This window comes from Neofelis nebulosa, chromosome 17 (assembly GCF_028018385.1).
Source record: "Neofelis nebulosa isolate mNeoNeb1 chromosome 17, mNeoNeb1.pri, whole genome shotgun sequence".
NCBI classification, from domain to species: Eukaryota; Metazoa; Chordata; class Mammalia; order Carnivora; family Felidae; genus Neofelis; species Neofelis nebulosa.
The window spans coordinates 3708675-3730556 of NC_080798.1; the positions used below are offsets into that span (position 1 = coordinate 3708675).

General features: G+C 60.6%; 3 protein-coding genes across 7 annotated transcripts; 2 read left to right on the top strand and 1 right to left on the bottom strand.

Moving 5' to 3' along the window:
- Window positions 1-762: 762 nt before the first annotated feature.
- Window positions 763-5929, top strand: CDC42EP5 (CDC42 effector protein 5). Of its 4 annotated transcripts, none has more exons than XM_058708571.1 (3): window positions 763-1182; window positions 1439-1574; window positions 4991-5929. In XM_058708571.1, the coding sequence occupies exon 3, from the start codon at window positions 5400-5402 to the stop codon at window positions 5859-5861; it is 462 nt and encodes a 153-aa protein (XP_058564554.1). In that variant the 5' UTR covers window positions 763-1182; window positions 1439-1574; window positions 4991-5399; the 3' UTR covers window positions 5862-5929. The 4 variants fall into 4 exon arrangements, with proteins under 4 accessions (XP_058564554.1, XP_058564556.1, XP_058564555.1 ...); XM_058708573.1 differs by having other exon boundaries at window positions 766-1182; window positions 1417-1574; window positions 5400-5929; XM_058708572.1 differs by having other exon boundaries at window positions 766-1182; window positions 5324-5929.
- Window positions 5930-6044: 115 nt separating this feature from the next.
- LENG9 (leukocyte receptor cluster member 9) lies at window positions 6045-9310 on the top strand. Its single transcript, XM_058708569.1, has one exon. It carries the CDS (start codon window positions 7149-7151, stop codon window positions 8301-8303), a length of 1155 nt encoding a protein of 384 aa, XP_058564552.1. The 5' UTR covers window positions 6045-7148; the 3' UTR covers window positions 8304-9310.
- Window positions 9311-9820: 510 nt separating this feature from the next.
- Window positions 9821-20809, bottom strand: LENG8 (leukocyte receptor cluster member 8). Of its 2 annotated transcripts, XM_058708566.1 has the most exons (16): window positions 20677-20809; window positions 19004-19096; window positions 18143-18317; window positions 17660-17761; window positions 16774-16884; window positions 15722-15974; window positions 15363-15504; window positions 14914-15102; window positions 14241-14519; window positions 14018-14158; window positions 13587-13872; window positions 12767-12868; window positions 12619-12687; window positions 12399-12528; window positions 12109-12316; window positions 9821-10133 (listed from the first exon to the last, which is right to left on the bottom strand). In XM_058708566.1, exons 2-16 carry the CDS (start codon window positions 19039-19041, stop codon window positions 9971-9973), a joined length of 2388 nt encoding a protein of 795 aa, XP_058564549.1. In that variant the 5' UTR covers window positions 19042-19096; window positions 20677-20809; the 3' UTR covers window positions 9821-9970. The 2 variants fall into 2 exon arrangements, with proteins under 2 accessions (XP_058564549.1, XP_058564548.1); XM_058708565.1 differs by having other exon boundaries at window positions 9992-12316.
- Between the last annotated feature and the right edge of the window lie 1073 nt (window positions 20810-21882).

The following is a 21882-nucleotide window of genomic DNA, read 5'->3' on the forward strand; positions in this document are numbered from 1 at the left end:
TGAGCTGTCAGCACAGAGCCACACGCCGGGCTCAAACTCACAAACTGTGAGATCATGACCTGAGCCAAAGAGGGATGCTTAACGGACTGAGCCACCCGGCGCCCACCCTCCAGGAACTTTCTAATACCTGGATCCGACCCTGCTATCCTATCCTGGGGTACCCCTTCAGTACCCCAGGCTCCAGGACAAAAACCTAAGCTCCCAGTGGCTTTTGAGCTGATCTCTGCATTTTAGAGAGTGCTTTTTGCCTGTGGTCCTCCTCTGCTCACCTGGACTCCCAGCCTGCTCTGAGTGTTCTTCCTCTTCTCCTCAGCTCTACAACCCGCCCCTCCTTGGAGGCTTTGTTCAAGCTTCACTTCCTTGTTACCTGTGAGATTGACTCTCTTCACCAGCCACCCCCCCCCCCCCCTCCTCACAACTAAGACAGCCTCCTCCCTGGGCCTCCTCCCAACCAGCCTCCTCTCTGGGGACTCCACTCTCCTGGGAAGACCCTCCCTCGTGCCTCCTGGGAGCGGGGGAGGGGGGGGATCTTCCCAACATTCAAATCTGAGACTCCTCTTGTCACTAAAAGGTGCAAATGCTCAGAGTCATGGAATGATCTTTCCATGAGCAGTGTCAGGCAGGGACATTCGCCCAGGAAACTCTCCAAAGCAGAGTCAGAGCTGCTCCTGCGGACTCAGGGACCTTGTGTGTTTCATTCTCACATTCTCTTTCCCTCTCCCTCCCTCTCGCCTGCCCTCCCTCTACACACACACACACACACACACACACACCACAGACACTCCTCCAACAGCTGCAATCTGGAAGAAATTACTCTTCTAAACAGCCAGACTTCCCCAGTTTCAGGAAATTCCAAGCTGGGCAGGAGGAGGGGCTGGGCTGGGAGGGGGGGCGCGCCCTGTCCATCCCCCCACCCCTTCTGCGTGTCCTCTGTGCGCACCCGGTCCGGCCCAGGCCCGCCCCCACACTCAGCCCGGAGGCCTCTGCTTTTCCACCACTGCTTTCTAGTCCTTTAAATCCTAGAGGCAAAACTTTTGGGGGATAAGGAAGGCGGGGAGGGGCCTGGGCCTTAACCCTCTCTGCCCCAGAGGGACTGGGCTGGACTGGGCAGTGACTTCGCGGCCCGTTTGGGCTCCTACCATGGCCCCCCGAGAGGGGCTGACACTTCGGTCCCCGGTGCAGGTAAGAAGGGACTCGAGGCCAGGGCCTGCCAGGGGTGGGGGCCCGGACTCCTTGGGTCTGAGGCAGGGAGGGTCGGCGGCCTGGACCCCAGGGTCCGAGGGAGGGGGGTGGGGGGTTGGGACCTGGGACTCCTGGGTCTGAGGAGTAAGAGAGGTAGGAGGCAGGACCCCTGGAACCTGAGAGAGGAGGGGTCCTGAGGAGGAGGACGCCTGGGTCCTGGACCCCCCCCTCCAGGTCCCGCATGACACTTTGCCAGGTGTGATCCGCCCGGAGGAAAAAGGAAGAAGGCGCGGACTTGGGACTCGGAGGCAGAGGCGGGCTCCGAACCAAGGAGAGGGGCGTCCCAGTCGGAGCCCGAGAGCGCGCCTGCCCCACTCCGCGAGGGCCACGAGGTAAGGGGCAGCGGGGAGCCGGGGTCCCGGGGCCCCTGCTCAGGTCCGGGGGGCACGCGGGACAAGACGCGCGAAGGGACCGCGGGCGGCAGCCACGTGGCCCCAGCAAGCGCGGCGAGCCCACGGCGGGGGGGGGGGGGGGGGGGGGGGAGGTGTCTCCCACCCGCGGACCCGGCCCCGCCTCGGCCCCACCCGCCTGGCCACCTCTCCCCCAGAGCCGAGAACCGGTCGGGCCGGGTCTGGAGCGGGCGGTTATTTCCGTCTTGGCGGGGCCGGGGCTGGAGGGGACGGAGGTGAACCAGCTGTGCCCTCCTCTCCTGCCGCTGCAGCTGCGGGCCTGCAGGGGCGCAGGGAGGCGGGAGGAGGGCGGCCCAGCCGAGTCTCGGGGCCAGAGTCCCCGGGCTCCCACCCTTGCGCCAGCACTCCGCCAAACAACAGCGCTCTGTACGAGCCTTGGCCGGCTGACGGAGTTTTTCCGAGCATGATCTCATTGTGTCGAGCACTCAGCTCTGCTAGAGGGAGACTAGAGCCTTCTATTTAAGAGGACACCGAGGCTGGAGCCACTTACCCGAGGCCCTTAGAGCTAGCACCAAGAGGCCGCGCTCGAAAACGATTTCTAATTCATTGCGCTCAGTCTGGAATGGAAAAAAAAAAAAAAAAAAAAAAAAAAGCAAGGCAAACAGATATGGTCGAGGGTGCAGGAAATCCCGGGACTTTAGAGCATCTCCGGACGTTGTTTTTTTTCCATGGGGATAACACACCCACCCGCCCCATCCAAAGGGGTCTGTGGGCAACAGGGTGGCCATCTTTAGACCCTCAAGTTTAGACTCTGCCTGGTGTCCAAACCGGGACCCCCACATTTGTTGCCCTGTGACTCCGGGCAAGTTAGTCCCTCTCTCTGTGCCTCAGCCAGCACATCTGTAAAATAAGGGTCTCCCCCCCTCACTGGGTTGTTCTGAGGATTGAATGAGTTTGTTTATTTGAGTAAACCATTTAGGCCCCCACCTGGCCCAGAATAAGGGCTTAGGAAATACAATATCAGCATCATGAATATAGTTTTCAAGTACGCCTAGCAAACAGGCTTTCCGACTCCCATTTTTCAGTGGAGTAAACTGAGATTTAAGGTTGAGGAAGGTAGTTCAGGGTCCCACGGAAAGGTGTGTTTGGCCAGGCACTGGGAAAATGGTGGTAACATGGCCTGGGAGAGCCACAGAAGGGTGGCATGAGGGACAAGCCAGGGCGTGGGCAGGGCGAAGAGCCAGCGGCTGAGAGCTGCCCAGGGAGGGCTCAGTTCAAGAGGCAGCAGGCAGTGGAAGTGGTAAGTCTGGGCTCCGGAGTCCCACAGAGCTGGCTTTGTGACCTTGGGCAAGTCTCTTTCCCTCTGTGGGTGTGTCCTTCTCTGGGACCTGGGAGAATGATCTAAGGTGGCCACTGAACGTTTACTGAAGTTCTGCTTTGGCTGTGTGTGTTGGGTCCTGTGCACAGACTTTATTGGCAACATCTCACCAGTTCTTGCAAAGGGACTATGACATGTTATGGGAACACCCTATGTCCCTAGGTTCCTTTTTTTTTTTTTTTTTGAGGAGGAAATGAGGTCAGAAAGGTTAAGTAACCTGCCCAAGGCCACACACACCACACAGCCAGACCGAAACCTGGGCGGTTGGCTGAGCTGTGATCTTTTTTTTTTTTTTTTAATTTAATTTTTGAGACAGAGACAGAGAGCCTGAGTGGGAGAGAGGCAGAAAGAGAGGGAGACAGAGAATCTGAAGCAGGCCCCAAGCTCCGAACTGTCAGCTCAGAGCCCGACACAGGGCTTGAACCCACCGACCTCGAGATCATGACCCGAGCCGGAGTCAGACGCTCAACCGACGGAGCCACCCAGGCACCCCCATTCGGTGTTCTTTTCACCTGCAGCTCACTCCACAGTAATGAGGGGCACCTACTAGCTCTGGGAGCAGATTCTTTTTATTTTACACTGTGGATTGAAATTCATTAATGAGAAAAAGTCAGCGTTTAAAACAAATAAAATAGATTAGGATTGAAAACATCTGAGTGCCTTAGCTTGTAAGTCTTGTTTCATCCAATGTTTGTTCCCTTTTATTGGGGGAGTGGTGGGGAGGAAAGGCCATTACGTGCCAGGTTATAATTAGAATATATTTACTCATCTAGGTGAGGTCAGAGGAGTTTGAGAAACACTACAGAGGTGATAAAATCAAGACTGGTTTTTCCAGGGAAATAAACGTAAAGTGTGTGTGTGTGTGTGTGTGTGTGTGCACGTGCGTGTGTGTTGGGGTGGGGTAAAGGACAATCCTCAGAACACATCCAGCCATGGTTATTTTAAATCCTTTTAGCTTTAATTTTTCTCTGCATTATCAGTGATGTTTCCCAGAGTGCTAGTTACTGACAGAATAGTGCTGACTGCTTTACCTTCTTCATAGGGTTTTATCAAATCTAAACTGTGTTCTAGTTATTTGGGGACACATCCTCCTCCCCCCACCCCCAACAACTGGCACCACCAATTGGCTGGCACTATTACAAATACAGTTTTCTTTAATTGAGAGTTTTCTACATGCCCTTCAAGGAAGGTGGTGTTATTTTATCCATTTTTTTTAATGTTTTTTATTTATTTTTGAAGGAGAGACAGACAGAGCATGAGCGGGGGAGGAGCAGAGAGAGAGGGAGACATAGAATTTGAAGCAGGCTCCAGGCTCTGAGCTGTCAGCACAGAGACTGATGCGGGGCTCAAACTCACGAACTGTGAGATCATGACCTGAGCTGAAGTCGGACGCTTAACCGACTGAGCCACCCAGGCACCCCTTATCCATTTTATAGAGAGGAAACAGACATAGAGAAATCACATAATTTATCCCACTCATACAGCTGGCAAAGGGTGGTGCTTCAATTCAAACAGAAAGGTGATTTTTTATTATGATGATGATGATGATAACAGTGACTGTTAAAACAAAAGTACAAGGTCATCAAAGCCCCTCCCAAAAGTTCCATAAAAACAGCCAGGTTCCAGGATGTGGGCAAAGGTTGGCAGGCATTTCCAGGTACCATACAGCCCAGGGAAGCCACGAGGTAGTAACACAGCTATTCCTGTAGTGCACAAGCAGCCAGCTTCAAATTTGTGCTGTTCTTGCTCATTTTTAGAGAAATTTGCAAAAAGCAAGACATTATATTGTCTCTTTCGGACTCAAATACTCATGATAAAATGCTGTGCAAGTATACAGATTCCCAGGCCCACCTTAGACCTGAATTTGAGTTTCCAGGCAGGCCTGCATTGGGACTTGCTTGTGCCCTAGGCAAAGGTCTCGAGGACATATATTAATTTATATTTTATAGCTGTGTTGGTGTAAAGGCAAATCTTTCCCACACGTTTTAAAATAGATTAAAACATTTTAACATTCTCTTAGGCCTCTCCAAGTGTGGTGGGTCCCAGGCACTGTGCCTGCGTCCCTCCCCTCCATGGACAAAGACATCCCGCCTTCAGGGAAGGGGCCTGGGAATCTCTGTCGGGCAGAAGCCGGAGTTTCTCCGTCAAGTTTAGGAAACACTCGGAAGAGTCGGTGAAGCACTGTTGCCTGGCCTGTAGGGAGACTCGAATATTAGTAATTAGTGGAATCAGCATGGCGTGGTGGTTGCGGGCCAACCTCCATTGGGGTCTGCGACCTCGGGCCTCCGGGAGCCGCTGTTTCCCCACCTGTCAAATGGAAGTAATCCCTCCTTTGAACCGCTCGCTGCCTTAGGCCCAGGGTGGGAACGCGGCCTCGCTCGCTCACTCGCTCCCGGAGGAGGCAGCGCTGACCCGGCCCTACCCCGCAGATGCCGGTGCTGAAGCAGCTGGGCCCCGCGCAGCCCAAGAAGCGGCCGGAGCGCGGCGCACTCTCCATCTCCGCGCCGCTCGGCGACTTCCGGCACACGCTGCACGTGGGGCGCGGTGGTGACGCCTTCGGGGACACTTCGTTCCTGAGCCGTCACGGCGGCGGGCCGCCGCCCGAGCCCCGAGCGCCGCCCGCCGGGGCCCCGCGCTCCGCGCCGCCGCCCGCGGTGCCGCAGCCCCCGCCGCCGGTCCTCCGCACGCCCGCGCCCGCCGACCCGCTGCTGTCCTTCCACCTGGATTTAGGCCCCTCCATGCTGGACGCGGTGCTGGGCGTCATGGACGCGGAGCGCCCGGGGGCCGCTGCCGCCAAGCCCGACTTGGACCCCAGCTCCGGGGCACAGCACCCCACGGCCCGCTGCCACCCCAACGCGGACCTCGAGAGGGACGACGTCATCGGCCTGTAGGCACCCCTGTTCCTGATGCTTTTACCATCTGGCACCCCACTTCTTTATACATAAATGGCTATGGTCTCTGCCCCGGGTTCTGCCTGTTTATTTTGCACGTAGGAAGGGAACATGGCAGGGGAGCAGGGGTGTCCGTGACGGGGTCCCGGCGCCTTTAAGGGCCAAGTGTGTCACCTCGACCTCTATTCCCCAAAAAGACTGGACCGGAGTCGAGGTCGGATGATTGCCCTGGTGAGATGTGGCCCCTTTAACAGAGGAGAGGCGTGGTTAGACGGTGCCCCTTTTAGGGGCGGTGTCCCCACGTGTGGGCTTTCACAACCTCATTCATTCATCAATTTTGATGGAGGGCCTGGCCTGACTTGCTCCGGGGAGCAACCTGATTCACTCCAGGAGGGGGCCGCTGACTCGCTCCGGAGGGGGGGTGGGGCACCTGACTTGCGGCCGGGCCGGAGTGACTCGCTGCCCGGGAGGCTGCTGAGTCGCTCCCGGGGGGGGGGGGGGCCACCTGACTCGCTCCAGAGGACCAAGCGCAGTCCCGCGTCTCCAGTGAACCCCCTGGGGAAGCTGCCCTTTATCCTGTGAGTGGCCGCACAGGTAAGTGTCCGGGAAGAGGCTGGGTCCTGGTGGAGGAGAGACCCTCCCAGCCCCGGATGTGTCGGCTCGAGGGCGACAGCGGCGTCCCATGTCACGGCTACCTAATTTCAGCCTGCCGGGGTCCAGCTGTCTCGCTGCAGGCGGGAGTGGCCAGAGCTGGTCGGGGCAACACTTGCAACTCTTAGGCGAAGGGTGGAACCTGGGCACCCCCCCTCCCCGAGGGCCCCTGAGGGGGCGGGACCTCCATACAAATCACCAGGCGGGGGCGGAGCCAGACTCTCTAAGAACTTAGAAGAGGCGGGGCTGTACACGCAGACGCGGCGGAGGGCGAAGCCGGGCACCCTGGGGCCCCAGAGGGGGCGGGGTCGCACCGGTAAATCTTTTGGGCTGAGGCCGCAGAGGGAGGAGGATCCGGTTCCTTGAGGGCACTGACGGAGGCCGGCACCCAGGAGGCGGTGCCGAGCGTGTAAACCCTTTGGAGCGGGGACGGGCCACACACATGAATCGCTGGTCCGCGGAGGAGGCGGGGGCCAGACCGCCTGAGGGCACCTCCGTGGAGAACGGTCCGCCAGGCCCGGGATCGGAGGCTCCGCGAGCGAGCGTGCGCCGTTCCCGGGGCGGCGGGGGCGGGGCGGGTGACGTCACGGCCGGGTCTGCGGCGGCCCGCAGAGGCTCTCGGCGCACTCCGCTCCCATGGCGGCCGAGCCCGAGTCGCCGCCGTCGGCCTGCCGCTTCTTCCTGGAGGGCCGCTGCCGCTTCGGCGCCCGCTGCCGCCAGCCCCACCCCGGGGCGCCGGCCTCGGCACAGCCTAGCCGCGAGGCCGAGGCCGGGGCCAAAAAACCGCCGCTGCGCACGGCCGCGGCCGTCATCCAGCGCATCCGCTGGGACCCGCGCCTCGACCCGGCCGACTTCTCTGTGGGCTACGCCGACCGCTTCCTGGGCGTGCGCGAGGAGCCCTTCTGCGCCTTCTGCTGGGACGAGCCGCTGGCGGCGCTGGGACCCGGCGTGCTGGCTGTGCCGCAGCACCGGGTGCGCTACTTCCGCTTCCGGGGCCGCCTAGTGTGGGACCGCGCCTCGCGTACAGACCACGTCTTCGGCTCGGGCTTGGCGGCTGGTCGCGGGCCCACCATCCTGGACGCGCTCGACAGCGGGGGCGCGCACGACGGTGAGGATCCCCTAGTCGGCGAAGACGCCCACGGGCCCCAGGACGTGCACGATGGCGAGGATGCGCGTGCCCGCGAAGACGCCCCTGGGGCTGGGGATACGCGTGACAGCGAGGATGCCCATGTCGGCGAAGACGACGCCCATGGGCCCCATGACGCGCACGACGGTGAGGATGCCCATGTCTGCGAAGATGCCCACGGGGCCCGAGATGCGAGTGACAGCGAGGATGCCCACGGGCCCCAGGACGCGTATGATGGCGAGGACGCGTGTGACAGCGAGGATGCCCACGTCGGCGAAGACACCCACGGGGCCCAGGACGCACACAGCGAAAAGGATGCGCTCGGCGGCGTAGCTGCCGCCCCTGCCAGCATCCGAGTGGAAGAGCACAGAGCACCCCACTGGACGGAACTAGAAGTGGGGCGGAGGCCAGCCACCGCAGCCAGGACCACGGAGCCACGGGACGGGAAGGAGCAGGCCCAGGCTGCCCCGGGAAGGTCCGCGGGAGATTTCCCGGAAACCGAAGCAGAGTGGGGTCCTGGGGCCTGGCCCTCAGACTGCGGAGAGGCCGCTGGGGCCAGGGCCGCGGGGCCTCGCCAGCCCCGCCCCACGCATTTTGTGGCTCTTATGGTGACTGACCCTGGGCTGCAGGCGAGAGTAGCCAGGGCCCAAGAAGAGCTGGTCTGAGCCGCGCCCTCGTGCGCCGCGTTCATGGTACCCGCGGGCGCGCTGCACCTGACACTGGCCCTCCTGAGGCTAGCAGGCCCTGGGGAGGTAGCCGCGGCCCTCGGTGCACTGAGACGTGCGTTCTCGGCTCCAGGGCTTCAGGCACCCTCACAGGTGAGGTTTAGGCGCCTGCTTCTCCTGAGGCACCATGTACTCTGTGCCCCTCCCTGCCCCTCCCTGGAAAATATGGCCCAAGTGCTGAGACAGAGGCTAGAGGCAGAGGGGCTCAGAGTAGTTCAGCCCCTAGGGGGGCTATACCCCCACCTCACCTTGGCCAAGGTGCCCCAAGGTTCTCAAGTCTGCCTCCCCAAGCCCAAGAACATCCCTGGACAGGAGCTAGGGAGCCAGCCCCTGGGGAAGCTCTGGTTGTGCCGCATGGGCAGGGCAGGAGATACCTACCAGCCCCTGGCTGAGATGCCCCTGGGGTGACCGCCTCTGCTCAGACCTCTGGGGGAGGCAGATCTCCACCCTAAAGAACAGGAGAAGACCCAGTCCACGCAGGAAGGGACAAAGTGCGCTCTCTCTCTCTCTCTCTCTCTCTTTAATTTTGGTTTCTCTCAAGCTTCCAAATGGTGCTCAGTGATCCAAGGAAAAGAATGAAGGAAGGAGAAGGGAGGGGAGAGGGAAGGGAGGGGAGGCAGAGGAGGAACATCTGGAAAAAAAGCAGCCTGACAGTCCAGCTGTTTGCAAACTCATTGCACATCCTCCAGTTACATGGCAGAAGAGGGGAGAGGGCCAAAAAGAAAAAGGGGAGGAAGAAAAATAACTTAAATAAACACACACAAAAAGAAAAGAGAAGGAAACATGACGTGAGCTGGTGATCCATGAAGGCAGGGAGGGAGGGAGGGAGGGTAACCGTTTTACCTGTGCTGAACCAAAGAAGGGTGGGGAGCAGGAGGAGGAGGGAGGGAAGGAAAAAAAAACCAGAAGAAACACTGGGGTGGAAGGAGGAGGGACACGGAGACAACTTAATACAACTGCAGACGAGGCGGCCCGGCCGAGGTCCCGCGATGATGGCCTCCGGAGTCCTCAGTGTGCAGTGGCGACGTGGACGTGGCGGCGGCTTGGCGGCGGCATTTCTGGCGTGGGGGGCCGAGGGTGGGGCACAGTCTCTACACGGCTCCCCTAGCCCCAAACACTGAGGCCCCGGAGGGCTGGGCAACAAGAGTCTGTGGTGAGGCGGGCGGGGGCCAGGAGGCGGGCTGGTGTGCTGGTGCCCCCGCCACAGGCGGGCACGGGCGGAGCGGCCTGTCTTCTTCCGGCCCCCCCGGCGTGGGATGGGCCAGGGTGCCAGGTCGGTACCGGAGTACAAGCTCGAGAGAGAGAGAGAGAAAACACTGAGACAGCATTAGTAGAGGTGCAGGTGGACACAGAGCAGCCTACAGACCATGCCCCCAGCCCTCCGCTGTCCCACCCCCTCCTCCCCCAGTCCCATCCCTCTGAGACAAAAAATAAAAATGTAGAAAAAAATCTCTGTACAGACGGGGACAGGGATGACGGCTCTTCCTGGAGCCCGCTCCCCGTGAATTAATTTACAACCCAAGTCCATGGCTCAAAAACAGAATCGGCAAAGGCGGCGCTGGGGAGCCACAGCCCTGCCCCCACCCCGCCCCCATCCGCGCTGGTGCTCAGAAGGCTGATAGCTGCGCCAGGCTGAGGCGGCAGTCGATGCTGGCGTTGTCCGGGCCCGTGTAGGCCAGGCCCAGGGGCTCTAGGAAGGCCCGGCAGGCGGCCTCGCCCTCGAAGGCCAGCTCGGCCTGCAGGTAGGAGACTGGCAGCGCAGGGCGGAAGCTACGGAGACAAGAGGAGAATGTGATGAGGCGGGCGGCGGGCAGGGGAGGGCCCCACGAGCAGGGAGTGGGCGCCCCCCCTTCGGGCACCCAAAGGGCTTCCTCAGCACATTACCTGCTGACCTCTCATCACCACCACCCCCGCCCGACCTCCCCACCTCCAGGGGCTTGGGGGGGCCCGGGGCAGGGGTGGTGGCCCCAGCCCCAGTTGTGCCCCCCTTCACCCTCACTTACCTGTACGGGGGGACCCAGGAGAGGGGATGGGAGGGAAGGGCCCAGCTGGCTCCTCCGCTGCTCAAGGGCCTGAGCAGGCCCTCAGAAGAGGGCCCACTTTGGCCCAAGGGCAGGGGCCAGGCAGAGGGAGTGACCCGAGGGCACGGGCATGGGCACGGGTTGCAGGTCTGGCAGCTATTCTGGGGAACCCGCCCTGCTTGGGTCTAAGTGCCTCGGGAACCCTGGGCACAGGGTCAACCCCCACTACACCCTTGCACACTGGCAACAGTCACTTGCACACAAGAGACTTGGCATGTTCCAGAAAACGGCTGTGAACAGGCTGAGCTCGCTCCCAGAAACCGTGTCACCCCTACCCTTTACAAACACACACGAACGAACCCGGAGCTCCAAATCGCACAGGGAGTTAAGCGGCAGAGAGGACAGATGCCTCACGCCCATGCCACATGGTGACCCTTGATAGCCACGGGGGGGCACGAGACAGCCTATTTCTCCCCACATCTGAGCTGGCCTCCCACACGCCCTGCCAGGACTTGGTTCTGGAGGCTCTGGGACGGAGGGACGTGTCTGCCAGGGAGTAAGGAAGGGGTGAGAGAGTGCGTCCGGCCAGTGAGAGGCCAGGACCCCTGCTCCCAGGCCCAGCCTGCCCGCATGACACCCTGGGAACGGCTGTCCCGCTGCAGAGGGCAGACGGACGGACAGCCCCCGGGGCCTCCAGACGTACCACCTCCCCATCACCCCTGGGTACGCAACCGTGTCCTGTGTTTCCTGCCGCCTCCGTGTCTCTGCCCCACGTCCTTGTCTCTCCTTCTGTGGCCTCTGCCCTGGCTCCGCTCTGCCTCAAATCTTCTGGACCCGAACTGGATCCCGGAATGTGTGCATCTCCTAATTTCAGGGTGACTGTGTCTCCTCATCTCCACACCATCCCTGTGGCTACACTAATGGATGTGGCCCCTTGCACCTACCAACCTCTGACCAAGGGTTTTCAACCCTGGCAAGACTGACACTGGGGCCGGGTAATTCTCCGTCATGGAGCATCCTGGGCACTACAAGAGGCTCTACCCACTAGACACCAGCAGCACCCCCTAGTTGTGACAACAACAAATGTCTTCTGATCTGGCCCCATGTCGCCCAGAGGCATCTCCGCGCCCTGACCACAGGTTCCCCAGCACAAACACACGCGCGCACACACGGCACCAGTGACATCTATTGAACAGAGAACCGCCCTGCCCTGGCTTGCCCCCGAATCACACCGGTCTCCCTAAACACTCTGCACTCTTGAAGGAGCTCAGAAACAAACGGGGTCTCGTCCCATTAGATCAGAGGCTACCAAGAGCAGGACTGTCCTTCCTAGTCTGTCTCTACCGAGTGGAAGCTCAGTGACGGGAGAGCCTTCAAAGGTGAACAGACACCTCGGAGGAAGGAAACCAAGAGCCCAGAGCGAGAAGACAAACCAGGGTCCGGGGTGACGTGAGCAGGAGAAACAGAGACTCAGAGGGGTGCAGAGGGCACCCTGGAGCAGCGAGACAGAGTGGGGGACACAGGAGACGCAGAGGGTGAACTGAGTGAAGGGAAGCAGGAGGGACTGGGGAGCAGAGCATATGTGGAAAGAAGAGACGGGCAGAGAGGACCACAGGCCCGGGGACAGGAGCCCAGGAGGGTGCGGAGGGCAGAGGGGAGGAGGGGTGGACGGCGGCGGGGCCGGCAGAGAAGAGGGGGCAGGGAGAGAACCCAGCTTCACATACGTTTTGATCATCGCCTTGAGGGCAGCTCTGCGCTCCCGGTCTGCAAACTTGTCCACCAGGTACCCGGACATGCAGGGTGCGTGAGAGTAGAGCCGGAAGAAGCGGTGGTAGTTGCCCAGAGCCCAGGCCGCCCTCAGTGCCAAGGCGTGGGCCACGCAAGGGTCTGCCTTCAGTTCCCGAGTCAGGTAGGCCAGCTCCGTCGTGATGTCTGGGGCCCGAGACAAACGGGGTCAGCAGCACCCGACCCTGCGGGCCTGGGGCCAGCCCGACCTGTAGGCGGCGCCTCCCACCTCCTGAGTTCTTGGTGAAGATGTAGTAGAGGACCCGGTAGGCAGTGAACTCGCCCACGTTGCCGGGTAGGTTCTCGGCGTACAGCGACTTGAGCTGCGTCTGGCACTGGTTGAACTCCTCGTGATCGCCCTGGAGCCCCGGGCACGGAGAACGAGAAGGAGAGTGAGGCCAGGACAGGGAGCCCCAAAGAGCCCGAGAGGGCCCCGGCACCCCACTCACCTTCTCCAAGGCGATGCGGGCGTGCGTCTCATACACCTCCACCGTGAACTCTGTCCGCACGCCTTGCACCTGGAACAGCGGGGGGGAGCGGTGAGGCCAGGGCAGGCCAGGACTCACCACGGCGAGGCCCTCCCAGCACCCCCCTCACCGTCAGGTCCTGCCGAATCGACTTCATCTGCTCGCAGGCAAAGGCGTAGTCCTGTTTCTCTTTCCAGTGGGACTTGACCATGCACAGTGACTTTTTCAAAACCTGGCAAGGGATCCAAATTAAGGCTCAGTGTGCTTTTAGCAAGGTGAGCAAGGCTATAACTAACACCCATTACTACTTTTTTTTTTTTTTTAACGTTTATTCATTTTTGAAAGACAGAGAGAAGCAAAGCACAAGCAGGGGTGGGGTGGAGAGAAAGGGGGACACAGAACCCAGAGCAGGCTCCAGGGTGCCAGCACCAGAGCCCGATGTGGGGCTTGAACCCACGAACCGCGAGATCATGACCCCAGCCAAATTCAGACGCTCAACTGACTGAGCCACCCAGGCGCCCCACCCATTACAATTTCTTAAACTCCGTGTGTAAGACAAAAGGTGCAACATCAAAGCCACTTAGCATCTCGCTACCAACTTAATAAGGAACCCAAAACACTCGGCAAGACTGCCAGCTCCCGAGCCCCAGCTGCCCACATCAGCATGTACCCTGGGCGCAGGGTCAGCCACGCTGCCGCTACCCAGCAGAGAGCACAGTGGCACGATCACCCGTCTCCCAAAGCGCTGGGCCGGGGAGGCGGCTTCCCTCCCCCTGCCTCCTCAACAGGAGACGGCTGCTCAGAGCCGAGGATGTCTCCCGAGGAGGCCACGTGACCGGGACCCAGGCTCCAGAGCACGTCCCTGCGCAGCCACAGGCTCCTGCCGCCACCCACAGCCCCCTGTGCCGGCGGTGGCCCCGCAGGGGGACCCGCCCCTCCCAGGCACTTACTGCCACGGGGCGCACAGTGGACGGGTCAGGAGCACAGGTGAGGCGCAGGTAGTGCTTGGTGATGTCAGGGCAGGTGCCCACGATCTGTAGCTCCTGCCAGTCGGGGTCCGCGCCGCTGCTCTCCAGGCTGCCCATGTGCAGCACCAGGGGCTCGAGGCGCAGGCGGCGGGAGTGTCCATGCTGGAAGCGGGCAGCCCGCTTCTGCTTCTTCAGCTCACGCTCAGGGTCCTCACACTCCAGCGCAGCCATCTTTTTCCGGCTGCGCTTGGTGGGAGCCAGGTCATGCCTGGGAAGAGAGATCACGGGTGAACGCAGCCGAGGTCACCGGCTGCCTCACCCGATACTCCCCAAGAACACAGCCCTCTTCCTCCCAGGAACCCGGATCTTGGTGCCGCCCCCCCCGCCCCCCGGCCACCTGCCCCAGGTCTCACCTCTTCCCACGCTGCGCCCTGCCTCGGCCTCGATCCATGTGGGCCCCCCGACCTCCTCGGCCCTTAGGGGGTGGGTTCCGGCGACCCACAGGGTGACACTCATTCCCTGAGTAAGAACTGTCTGAATCCGAGTGGGAGTCACTGCACAGAAGCAGCAGGAAGGTGAGGCCTGAAACAGCTGGCTTCCCCCCAAGCCCCGCCCCCCATCCCCAAGTCCTCGCACCTTCTGCGGAAGTGGCGGGTGGGGGACCGGGAGGAGGAACGGGAGCGCGAGTCCGTGCTGGAGGAGGAGCTGTTGTCCTTCATGAAGACATTGCGGTTGCCAAACTTGGCGAAGCTGCTGCCCCGGGCTCGGCCAGCACCCCCAGCCCCCGGTGTCCCTCGCTGGGACTGGGCACCCCCGCCCCTTGTCGCTGAGCCTGCCCCCCTGGGAGGATGTAGGCTGCTAGGGGCCTCCCACCGCTTCTTCTTGGGACTCTCAGCCACAGGCTCCCGGGTCAGCCTGAGGATATAGCAGGGCAGGGCATCACCAACCCAGTGCCCCCACCGTCCCCAGCATCTGCCGGCCACCCCAGGGACACACCACCTCAGGCAGGAAAGGAACTTACCCAGGCGACTCAGCTAACACACTGCAAAACCAGGAGGCAAACCCCAGGCTTCCTCTGTCTAGAGAGTGCTCTCCGCTGCTGAGCACCAGGCGCCCGGGAGCCCGCAGGACCTCCCTCCCACCCAGGATCTCATCCCCAGGCAGCGCCTGCGCCTCAGCTCTCCCCTCCTGGTCTTCCACCCCGGGGTCCGACCTCCCGGCTCATTCTCAGGGCTCCGGGGACCCAGGTCTGCGGGTCTCCGCTCCGGCACCCAGAACCGCCCTTAGCCGCACCCCTGCCCGGACTAACCCCGGCAGGGGCTCCCGGCTCCAGTCGATGGTGTAGGCGGAGCCGTCCTGCAGCCGGGCCTGCAACAGCTCCTTGAGCAGCTTCTCGGTCCGGTCCTTGTCCTCCTCCGACTCGCAGGCAGTGAAGCAGCGCTCCACATACTCCTTCATGTCCTGCGGCCAATCGTCGGGCTTCCCGGACAGGCTCCCCCTGAGAAGGGGCACATGTGGGGCTCAGCCGGGCAGCACCCCACAGCCCGACAGACTCCGTCATCGCTGCCGCTTGCAGAGCTGACACGTGCCAGACACGGTTCAAGTGCCTTCTCTCCCCTCTCATTTCCCGCTCATGGCAGCCAAGAGGGAAGGAGGACCCCACCCCATTTCTGGAGGAGCCGACGGAGTCTGGGTGCAGAGCCCACCGGCGGACCAGAGGCGAGGGAGCGGGGACAGCAGCGAGGAGGCGGCCCTCACCGGTGGTTCTGGGCTTTTTCCGGGTTCGGCTGGGGGCCGAAGCTGCCGTGCTGACCCTCTGAGGTGGAGCTGAAGCTCTGGCTGGTGACGGCAAAGGGCCGTTTCTGAATGTTGAACTTGAGACCGCCAGTCCCAGGGGCTGCTGTGGGGACCGCAAAAGCGGGGTTAGGCCTCACCCCAGCACACCTCAGACCGCCCCAGCCCCAGGAACGGGAGGCGCCCAGCTCCGCGTCACCTGCACCCAAAGCCTGGGGGTGCCCAACAGCCCAGGACAGACCAGCACACCACGCACCCCATGCACCCCACGCCTACTTCTGGACCCCGCGGGCTCTCCTCTCCAAAGTCTACCGCCGACTTACGCTTCATCCGGTTCCACAGCTGTTGGCCCTTCTTGGGCTTGGCAGGCTCAGAGTAGGTGTGTGGCCCATAGGCCTGGCCGGAGGCGGGCCCCGCCTGGCTGTGCTGTGTGGCAGGAGCTGTTCCAGGCTGGGGGCCGCTGTTCAGAGTATGAGCCCCGTGCGGGGTGTTGGAGGGCTGAGGGGGCTGGGCTGCCGGCAGCTGCTGAGGGGGTGCCTGGTAGGACATGCTTTCTTCCATGCCGGGGACTGGGGGCTGGCGGAGGAAGCAGGCACTGAGGGCGGGAGCAGAGGCCTCTGTGCCGGCCCTCACGCTGCCCCGCACGATCACAGCACCACTCAGCCCTCAACCCTGTACCATGACCCTCCCGCACCTCGCTGTCCCGAGCCTGCAGACAGCTGACAAGGCTCAGGCTCAGACCTGGAGCCGCTCTCCTCTGGCCCCCGGCTGTTGAATGGCAGCAGTGGGCATTAAACCCTGCAGCCCACCCCCATGTGAGCACTGGCCCAACAGCGCATCACCCGGTGGTTCCTGTCTGAGCATATCCCGCGTGCCAGTCAAGGCACAGAAGTGATTACACACACTCATGGGAGTTCTGTGAGGAAATGACAGGACTGGCAGAGATGCAGAGGTATCACGTGGCTCATAACGACACCACCGGAGGGGGGAGCTGGGGTTCTGGGCCAGGCCCACGCACCTCCCCGGCACCACCTCCACACTCCCCACTGCACGCTAAACGCCAAGGCCAGACTGCGGATGTGGCTGTGCAGGTATGTGTGCACGCGCTGGGCAGAAATCGGGAAGACGGGCCGCCACGCTTCAGACTGCTCCCGCCACCGCCCCAGCACCCGGCCCCAGGCCGTGCCCAAGCCGTAGACCCTCCCTTTCAAAAGCTACACTTTGCCCTCCTCGTTATCAGATGAGGAATTGCCCGGCAGGAGAGAAGGCAGGGGGCGGGGTGGCTTAAATGATGCAGGTGTGCCCACTGCTCGCCCGCTCAGAAAAACTGTATTCCCCTCCTTCAACATTCCGAGGAGCCGGGTACGGGCATTACCTGGTTCAGAGTCCCCTGGTGCTGGGGTGCCGATGGCTGCTGGGGGGTGGCGGAGCCATAGGAGCTGGCCACGCCGTACTGGGAGGGGGAGCCGTAGCTCTGGTACATGCTCTGCAAAGGCACGGAAAGAAGGGTCAGCGCAGGCGCGGGGCCGTCCCTGTCATCCTGCCCGCTGGGGAGCCACACGCAATCTGTGATGCCCCACTTCCCCTTTCTATTTCTTCCTTTCCGCTGCATAAACGCACCCAATTCTCTTAAAGAAAACTAAAATAAAATGGGGACCTCGATCGATTCCATTCCGTTATAGAAAATATTTACTGAGCACCAACTTTTCTAAGCACAACAGAGCCCCCCCCCCCCAAAAGAGTAAATAAATAAAAAACCATGCTCTAATGAAGCCCGCGCTCAAAACAGTTGCAGTCATCACAGGCAAATACGTAGCGTGTCCAGCAGTAAGCACCATGAAAGAAAAAAAGGCCCAGGGAAGACGTGGGGCAGGGGTGGGTGGAACCGCTTTAACTACTCAAGTCTGCCAGAGGACGGGGCTCTGTGAGGCACGACCTGGGCAGCCCTCGGCAAGGCGAGGACGCAGACAGGCACGGGAACGTGGGAAGAGAGCTAAAACAGAGCACAGGTGCTCGTCGAGCGTGAAAGACCTAGGAGGTCTCTGCGCAGCGGTGGAATGAGCGTGGGGACGGAAGCGGCCAGAAGCAGGGGAGGCAGGTCCCAGGAGGCACCCTGAACTTGATCTTGTGGGCAACGCGCCAGCGGAAGATTTTCCAGAATCTGTCGCTGCTGTCTTCGGGCCGCCGGCTGGCCCTGGCCCCGTCCCGACACCTCTCCCGCACCCCAGCGCGGCACCTGCCCCGCCGGGCCGGGCACTCACCATGGGGTAGTAGTAGCTGTAAGGGTAGGCGTAGTTATACTGCTGGTACCACTGGTAGTACTGCTGCTGCTGCAGAGCCGAGGCTTCTGCCTGTGACACGTACTGGGGAGAGGGACACACGCCATGAGCATCGGCAGCAAGAGCCCACAGGCCCTGCGGCCCCCAAAAGGAGCCCGGACGACAGCGGTTAAGAGCTAAGGAGCGACACTGGGTCCGCCTCTCTCCAGAGAGCCACGGCCTCTGCCAATGATCGTGGGTCACCTCGGAGACCCCGGACACATTCCCCTCTTCGGGCTGGATCCCCTGGGATGAGGACCGTGAGGTGCCCTAAGCTCTCCAAGCAGAACACACTTTGCTCCCCTCACCTGAAGGCTCCCAGGACATCTTCGGGGCACCCTGTCCTCGTGATACCAGAGAATACCAAGCGTGTCCCTCCCCTAGCAATCCCCCCACAGGCTACCCAGGCACTGTGTGCCTCCTCACTTGTGCGCTGGCCACGGGCCCGTTGCTGCTGGCCTTGGTGGAGCTGCCGGCAGCTCCTGCTTTGCTGATGCTGGCCAGAGCCTGGCGGGCCTTCTCCCACTCCGGGTTCTCATGCATAGGAGTCTCCATGCCATTCTCTCTGCCTGCCCCGGCCACCATGCTGTACTGAGAGGACCTGCAAGAGAAGGGACGCTGGTCGTCTCTCTTTTCCCTGTGCACGGTGGGCAAGGTGGAGGCAGGCACATACTCGGGCTTGAGTCCTAGATCTCCCTCGCACCACCTACTGGAGCCTAAATTTTATTTAATCCAGAATATACTTTCATCATAATACGCCAACACCTAGTTTCTGCATCACACCTTTCTGTGATAGATTAGAGACCCAAGGCGCTACAGGTGCCTACTACACAGCAGTTCTTACAAATCAGACAAAAAGATGACCAGTACCCACAGAAGTTAACATAGCATCTGGTGCCTAGTAAGCCTAAATGTTTCATTGGTCAGTTCTGGCTGACACCTCCCCAGCCAGCAAGTCATGATCACGCTGTTTTGGAAAAGACCAGGTATTAGCAGAAACACACAAGTATTTGAGGTGTTGGAGTCTGCCCCTTAATCACAGCTCACTGAATGAATTCCTGCAGTTTTATGAAATAAGCACCGTACTGTGAATTTAAAACAGTGCTCAGAGAGGTGAAGACCCGACCCTCTCCACCCTGCAACCCAATGCTTCCCTGACCCTGGTGGCCAGAAGAGGCCCTCATCCCCACTCCACCACACTGTGTGCGCTGCCGTCCCTGAGGACAACACTGGCTCTTGCTTCCTCTCACCCTCCCCTCCAGCCTCCGCCCCTCCAGCCACACTAACCAATCCGTGCTACGTTGATCACCCACGTTGGCCGCCATCTGGACCTTGGGGCATAAGGGGTGGACCTCAGGAGCCAGACTGCTTTTTCACTGTCTATGAGAAAAAGAGGAGTTAGAGAGACTTGCGAAGACGCAAGAAACAAGTCACAAAGTGGGGGACTGGAGGAGCCGGGCTCACGAGGAGCCCGGCACAAAAGGAGCGTCTGAGAAGTTAGGAGAGAATTCTGGGTGTGGAATCAAAGGGCTTCTGTGTGAGGGGAAGACCTCCACCACCCTGCAGTGTTCTGGCTGGAAAATGAAGGATTTGAAAACAGAGAAGTCTAAAGGAATTTCCCAAAGGGAAAGAGGAGTGCCTGAAACCCACATGGGAAAAGGGAAGATTCGAGGGAAACCCTGAGACGGAAGAAAGGTCCAGCGGGCGGGGTGGGGGGCCTCAGGTAAGGGCTGAAAAGAAATCCAGAGAGGAAGACAGCTTCTGAGAAGCAGCAGAAGAAAAAGGATGCTTGGAAAAACAAAGTCTACCTAACTCTTCAGGCTGCAAACAGGGAAGCATCTATGGGAACCTAGAGAGAACTCCAGAGAACAGATAGAAAAAAAATATCTGAGAGAAAAATATCTGGAAGTTACTCCAAGAGACAGGGAGAAGTGGAGGGTGCCCACGATGTTGGGGGGGGGGGGGGCGCTAAAATGAAGGAATGTGTTCTCAGAAAGCTTTCAGGGAGCCTGAAGTTAGAGAAGTCCCCAAGGTCAGAGGACAAGCCTATATAAGCGGTTCCTAGCAGCGGCCAAAAGAGGCGATCCCCTGTTGCGGTCTAGAGAGAAAGCTTTGGAGATGCCTGAAAACGTCCAAAACGTCTTCAGGAAACTAAGACTGGGGTAGAAAAGACTGCAAGAAAGTGAAGGGGGTGCCTTGGGGGCAAAACTCGAGGGGCTGAGAAGTATAGGGGGCTCAAAGGCGAGTCTCCGCTGGAGAACCCGACAGTCCCACAAGAAGGGAGGGGACAGGAACAGCAATCTGGAGTTGGAAGAAGCCCTAAGAAAAATCTGAAAGAGGAAAGAGATTGGGGGGCGGGGGGAGGGGCAGGAGGTGATGAGTGGGGACAGTGAGCGGGCACAGCGAATGAGGGAGGCCCGAGACAGAAAGGAGGGTGGGAGTAAGGCCTGGGGTGGGGGAGGGAGGCTCGGAGGGTCCTGGGCTGGTCTGACCGGCACCGGCCACGAGGGGCACCTGGCCATCCCGCAGGCCCGGAGGGGGCTAAGGCGTCAGGTGAAGAAAGAGCCCGTCCAGATCCGGGCGACCGGCTCCAGAGCCACTGCCCCGGCCGTGCCGCGCGTGCGCACCGCGTCTCCGGGGGGGGAGTGGGGGGAAGGTGCCGGGACCGCGCGTCGTCCGGGGCAACGCCATCCTCCCGGTGGAACCTCCCGGTCAATGGGATTGAGGGAGGGGGGCGCTCGGGGCCCAGAAATTCCGAGGGCGGGGGCGGGGAGCCGAGGCCGACCGCGCAAGCGCCAGGGTGCGCAAGCGCAGTGGCCTCCCGGGCCCGCCACACCCTGTCGTCGCTCGCGCGCGGCGTCCGTTGGTGCGACGGCCGACCTAGGCCTCGGGACCCGCTGGGCGGAGGGCCGGAAGGAAACGCCGTCCCCGCCCGACCGCCCACCGCTCCCCACACCCACCTCAGCAGTTCGTCCCCTAGAATCGTCAGCAGCGGCCCAAGGCGACGGCGACACGGCCGCAGAACTGCTCGCGACCCGGCCGGTTCTTGTCTTCCTTGGGCTTCGGCGTTCTGACCGCAGCGTCCTGACGTCACACGGAGGCCTCGCCCCACCTCCCTCGACACAGCACAGCCAATGGGCGCCTCGAGCTTGACTTGAGCCCGCCCCCCCGCTTGCGCAAGGACGCGTGGGCGTTTAAGGCAAGCCGGAAGACTAGGGTGGGGACGGTGGCCCCGAGGGGACACGCCCGGCGGGGTCGGCCGGCGCTGTGCCGGCACACGCAACCGTGTCTTGGCTCAGTGAGTTACGGTAGCCGCCGTTGTTTCCAGACACAGAGTAGCGTGAGGAGGGATGTGAGCCTACCTGCCGTACAGCTGTGGAAGCCCGGGGCAGAGAATGGTGAAGTCGAAGAAAGGGGGTGAGAAAAGCCTCCGGGAAAGGGAGCTTCCCTACTGCATGAAACTGCCAGGCGCCCCCGGCCGAGAACGCCTGCAAACGCACGGAGGCGGGCGACGGGAAAGGCCTGGGGACCACCGCGGGAGCACGGGGGGAGCAGGTGGCCGCGGCGGAGTAAACGCGTGCGGGGTCCTGGACTAAGCTGATGGGTCTGTACAGGTGGGCAGGTGGCACACCCTGGAAGGGCAGTGGTGCCACGCTGGGAAATGTGGACCTGGCAGGTAGCAGGGTGCCCTTTGTTTCCATCCTGGATCCTGACCGGTGGCACGATCCAGTCCAGCTCAGGGACCGCTCAATGTACGCATAGTAGGCAATAGAATAATTATTTCAGAAGCCGTTTCCTTCCCGTGTTTTACTATTAGAAACTTTTCTGTTGATGACTGCGTATCATTTTAATTAGCACAGTTGATCTTTTTCTGTCTTCTCTCTTTAAAAAGAAAACTTTGTTTTAGGTTAATTTTGGGTGTACAAAAAGTTGCAAAGATAATTCAGAGTTCTGTGTATCCTACACCCGTTTTCCCTTAATGCTGTTATCGCGCATTATTGTAGTATATTTGCTAAACCAAGAAACCAACATTGGCACGTTACTGTTAACTAAACTGCAGCTTTATTTGATTTTTACTTTTTCCACTAATGTGTTCTTTATGTGCTAGGGTCTAATCTAGAGTACCCCATTGCCTTTAGCATCCCTTTGCTCTTTTTACTTTTGAG

What these genes read in the sequence shown, in the direction of transcription:
- LENG9 (XM_058708569.1), top strand. Translation starts at nt 7,149, where the DNA reads ATGGCGGCCGAGCCCGAGTCGCCGCCGTCGGCCTGCCGCTTCTTCCTG.
- LENG8 (XM_058708565.1), bottom strand. Translation starts at nt 19,041, where the DNA reads ATGGCGGCCAACGTGGGTGATCAACGTAGCACGGATTG. An exon ending in GCTGTGGAACCGGATGAAGC is followed by an intron (nt 15,505 to 15,721) that starts GTAAGTCGGCGG and finishes CGGTCCCCACAG; the next exon opens with CAGCCCCTGGGACTGGCGGT. An exon ending in ACCCGCCACTTCCGCAGAAG is followed by an intron (nt 14,159 to 14,240) that starts GTGCGAGGACTT and finishes GCTTCTGTGCAG; the next exon opens with TGACTCCCACTCGGATTCAG.
- CDC42EP5 (XM_058708571.1), top strand. Translation starts at nt 5,400, where the DNA reads ATGCCGGTGCTGAAGCAGCTGGGCCCCGCGCAGCCCAAGAAGCGGCCG.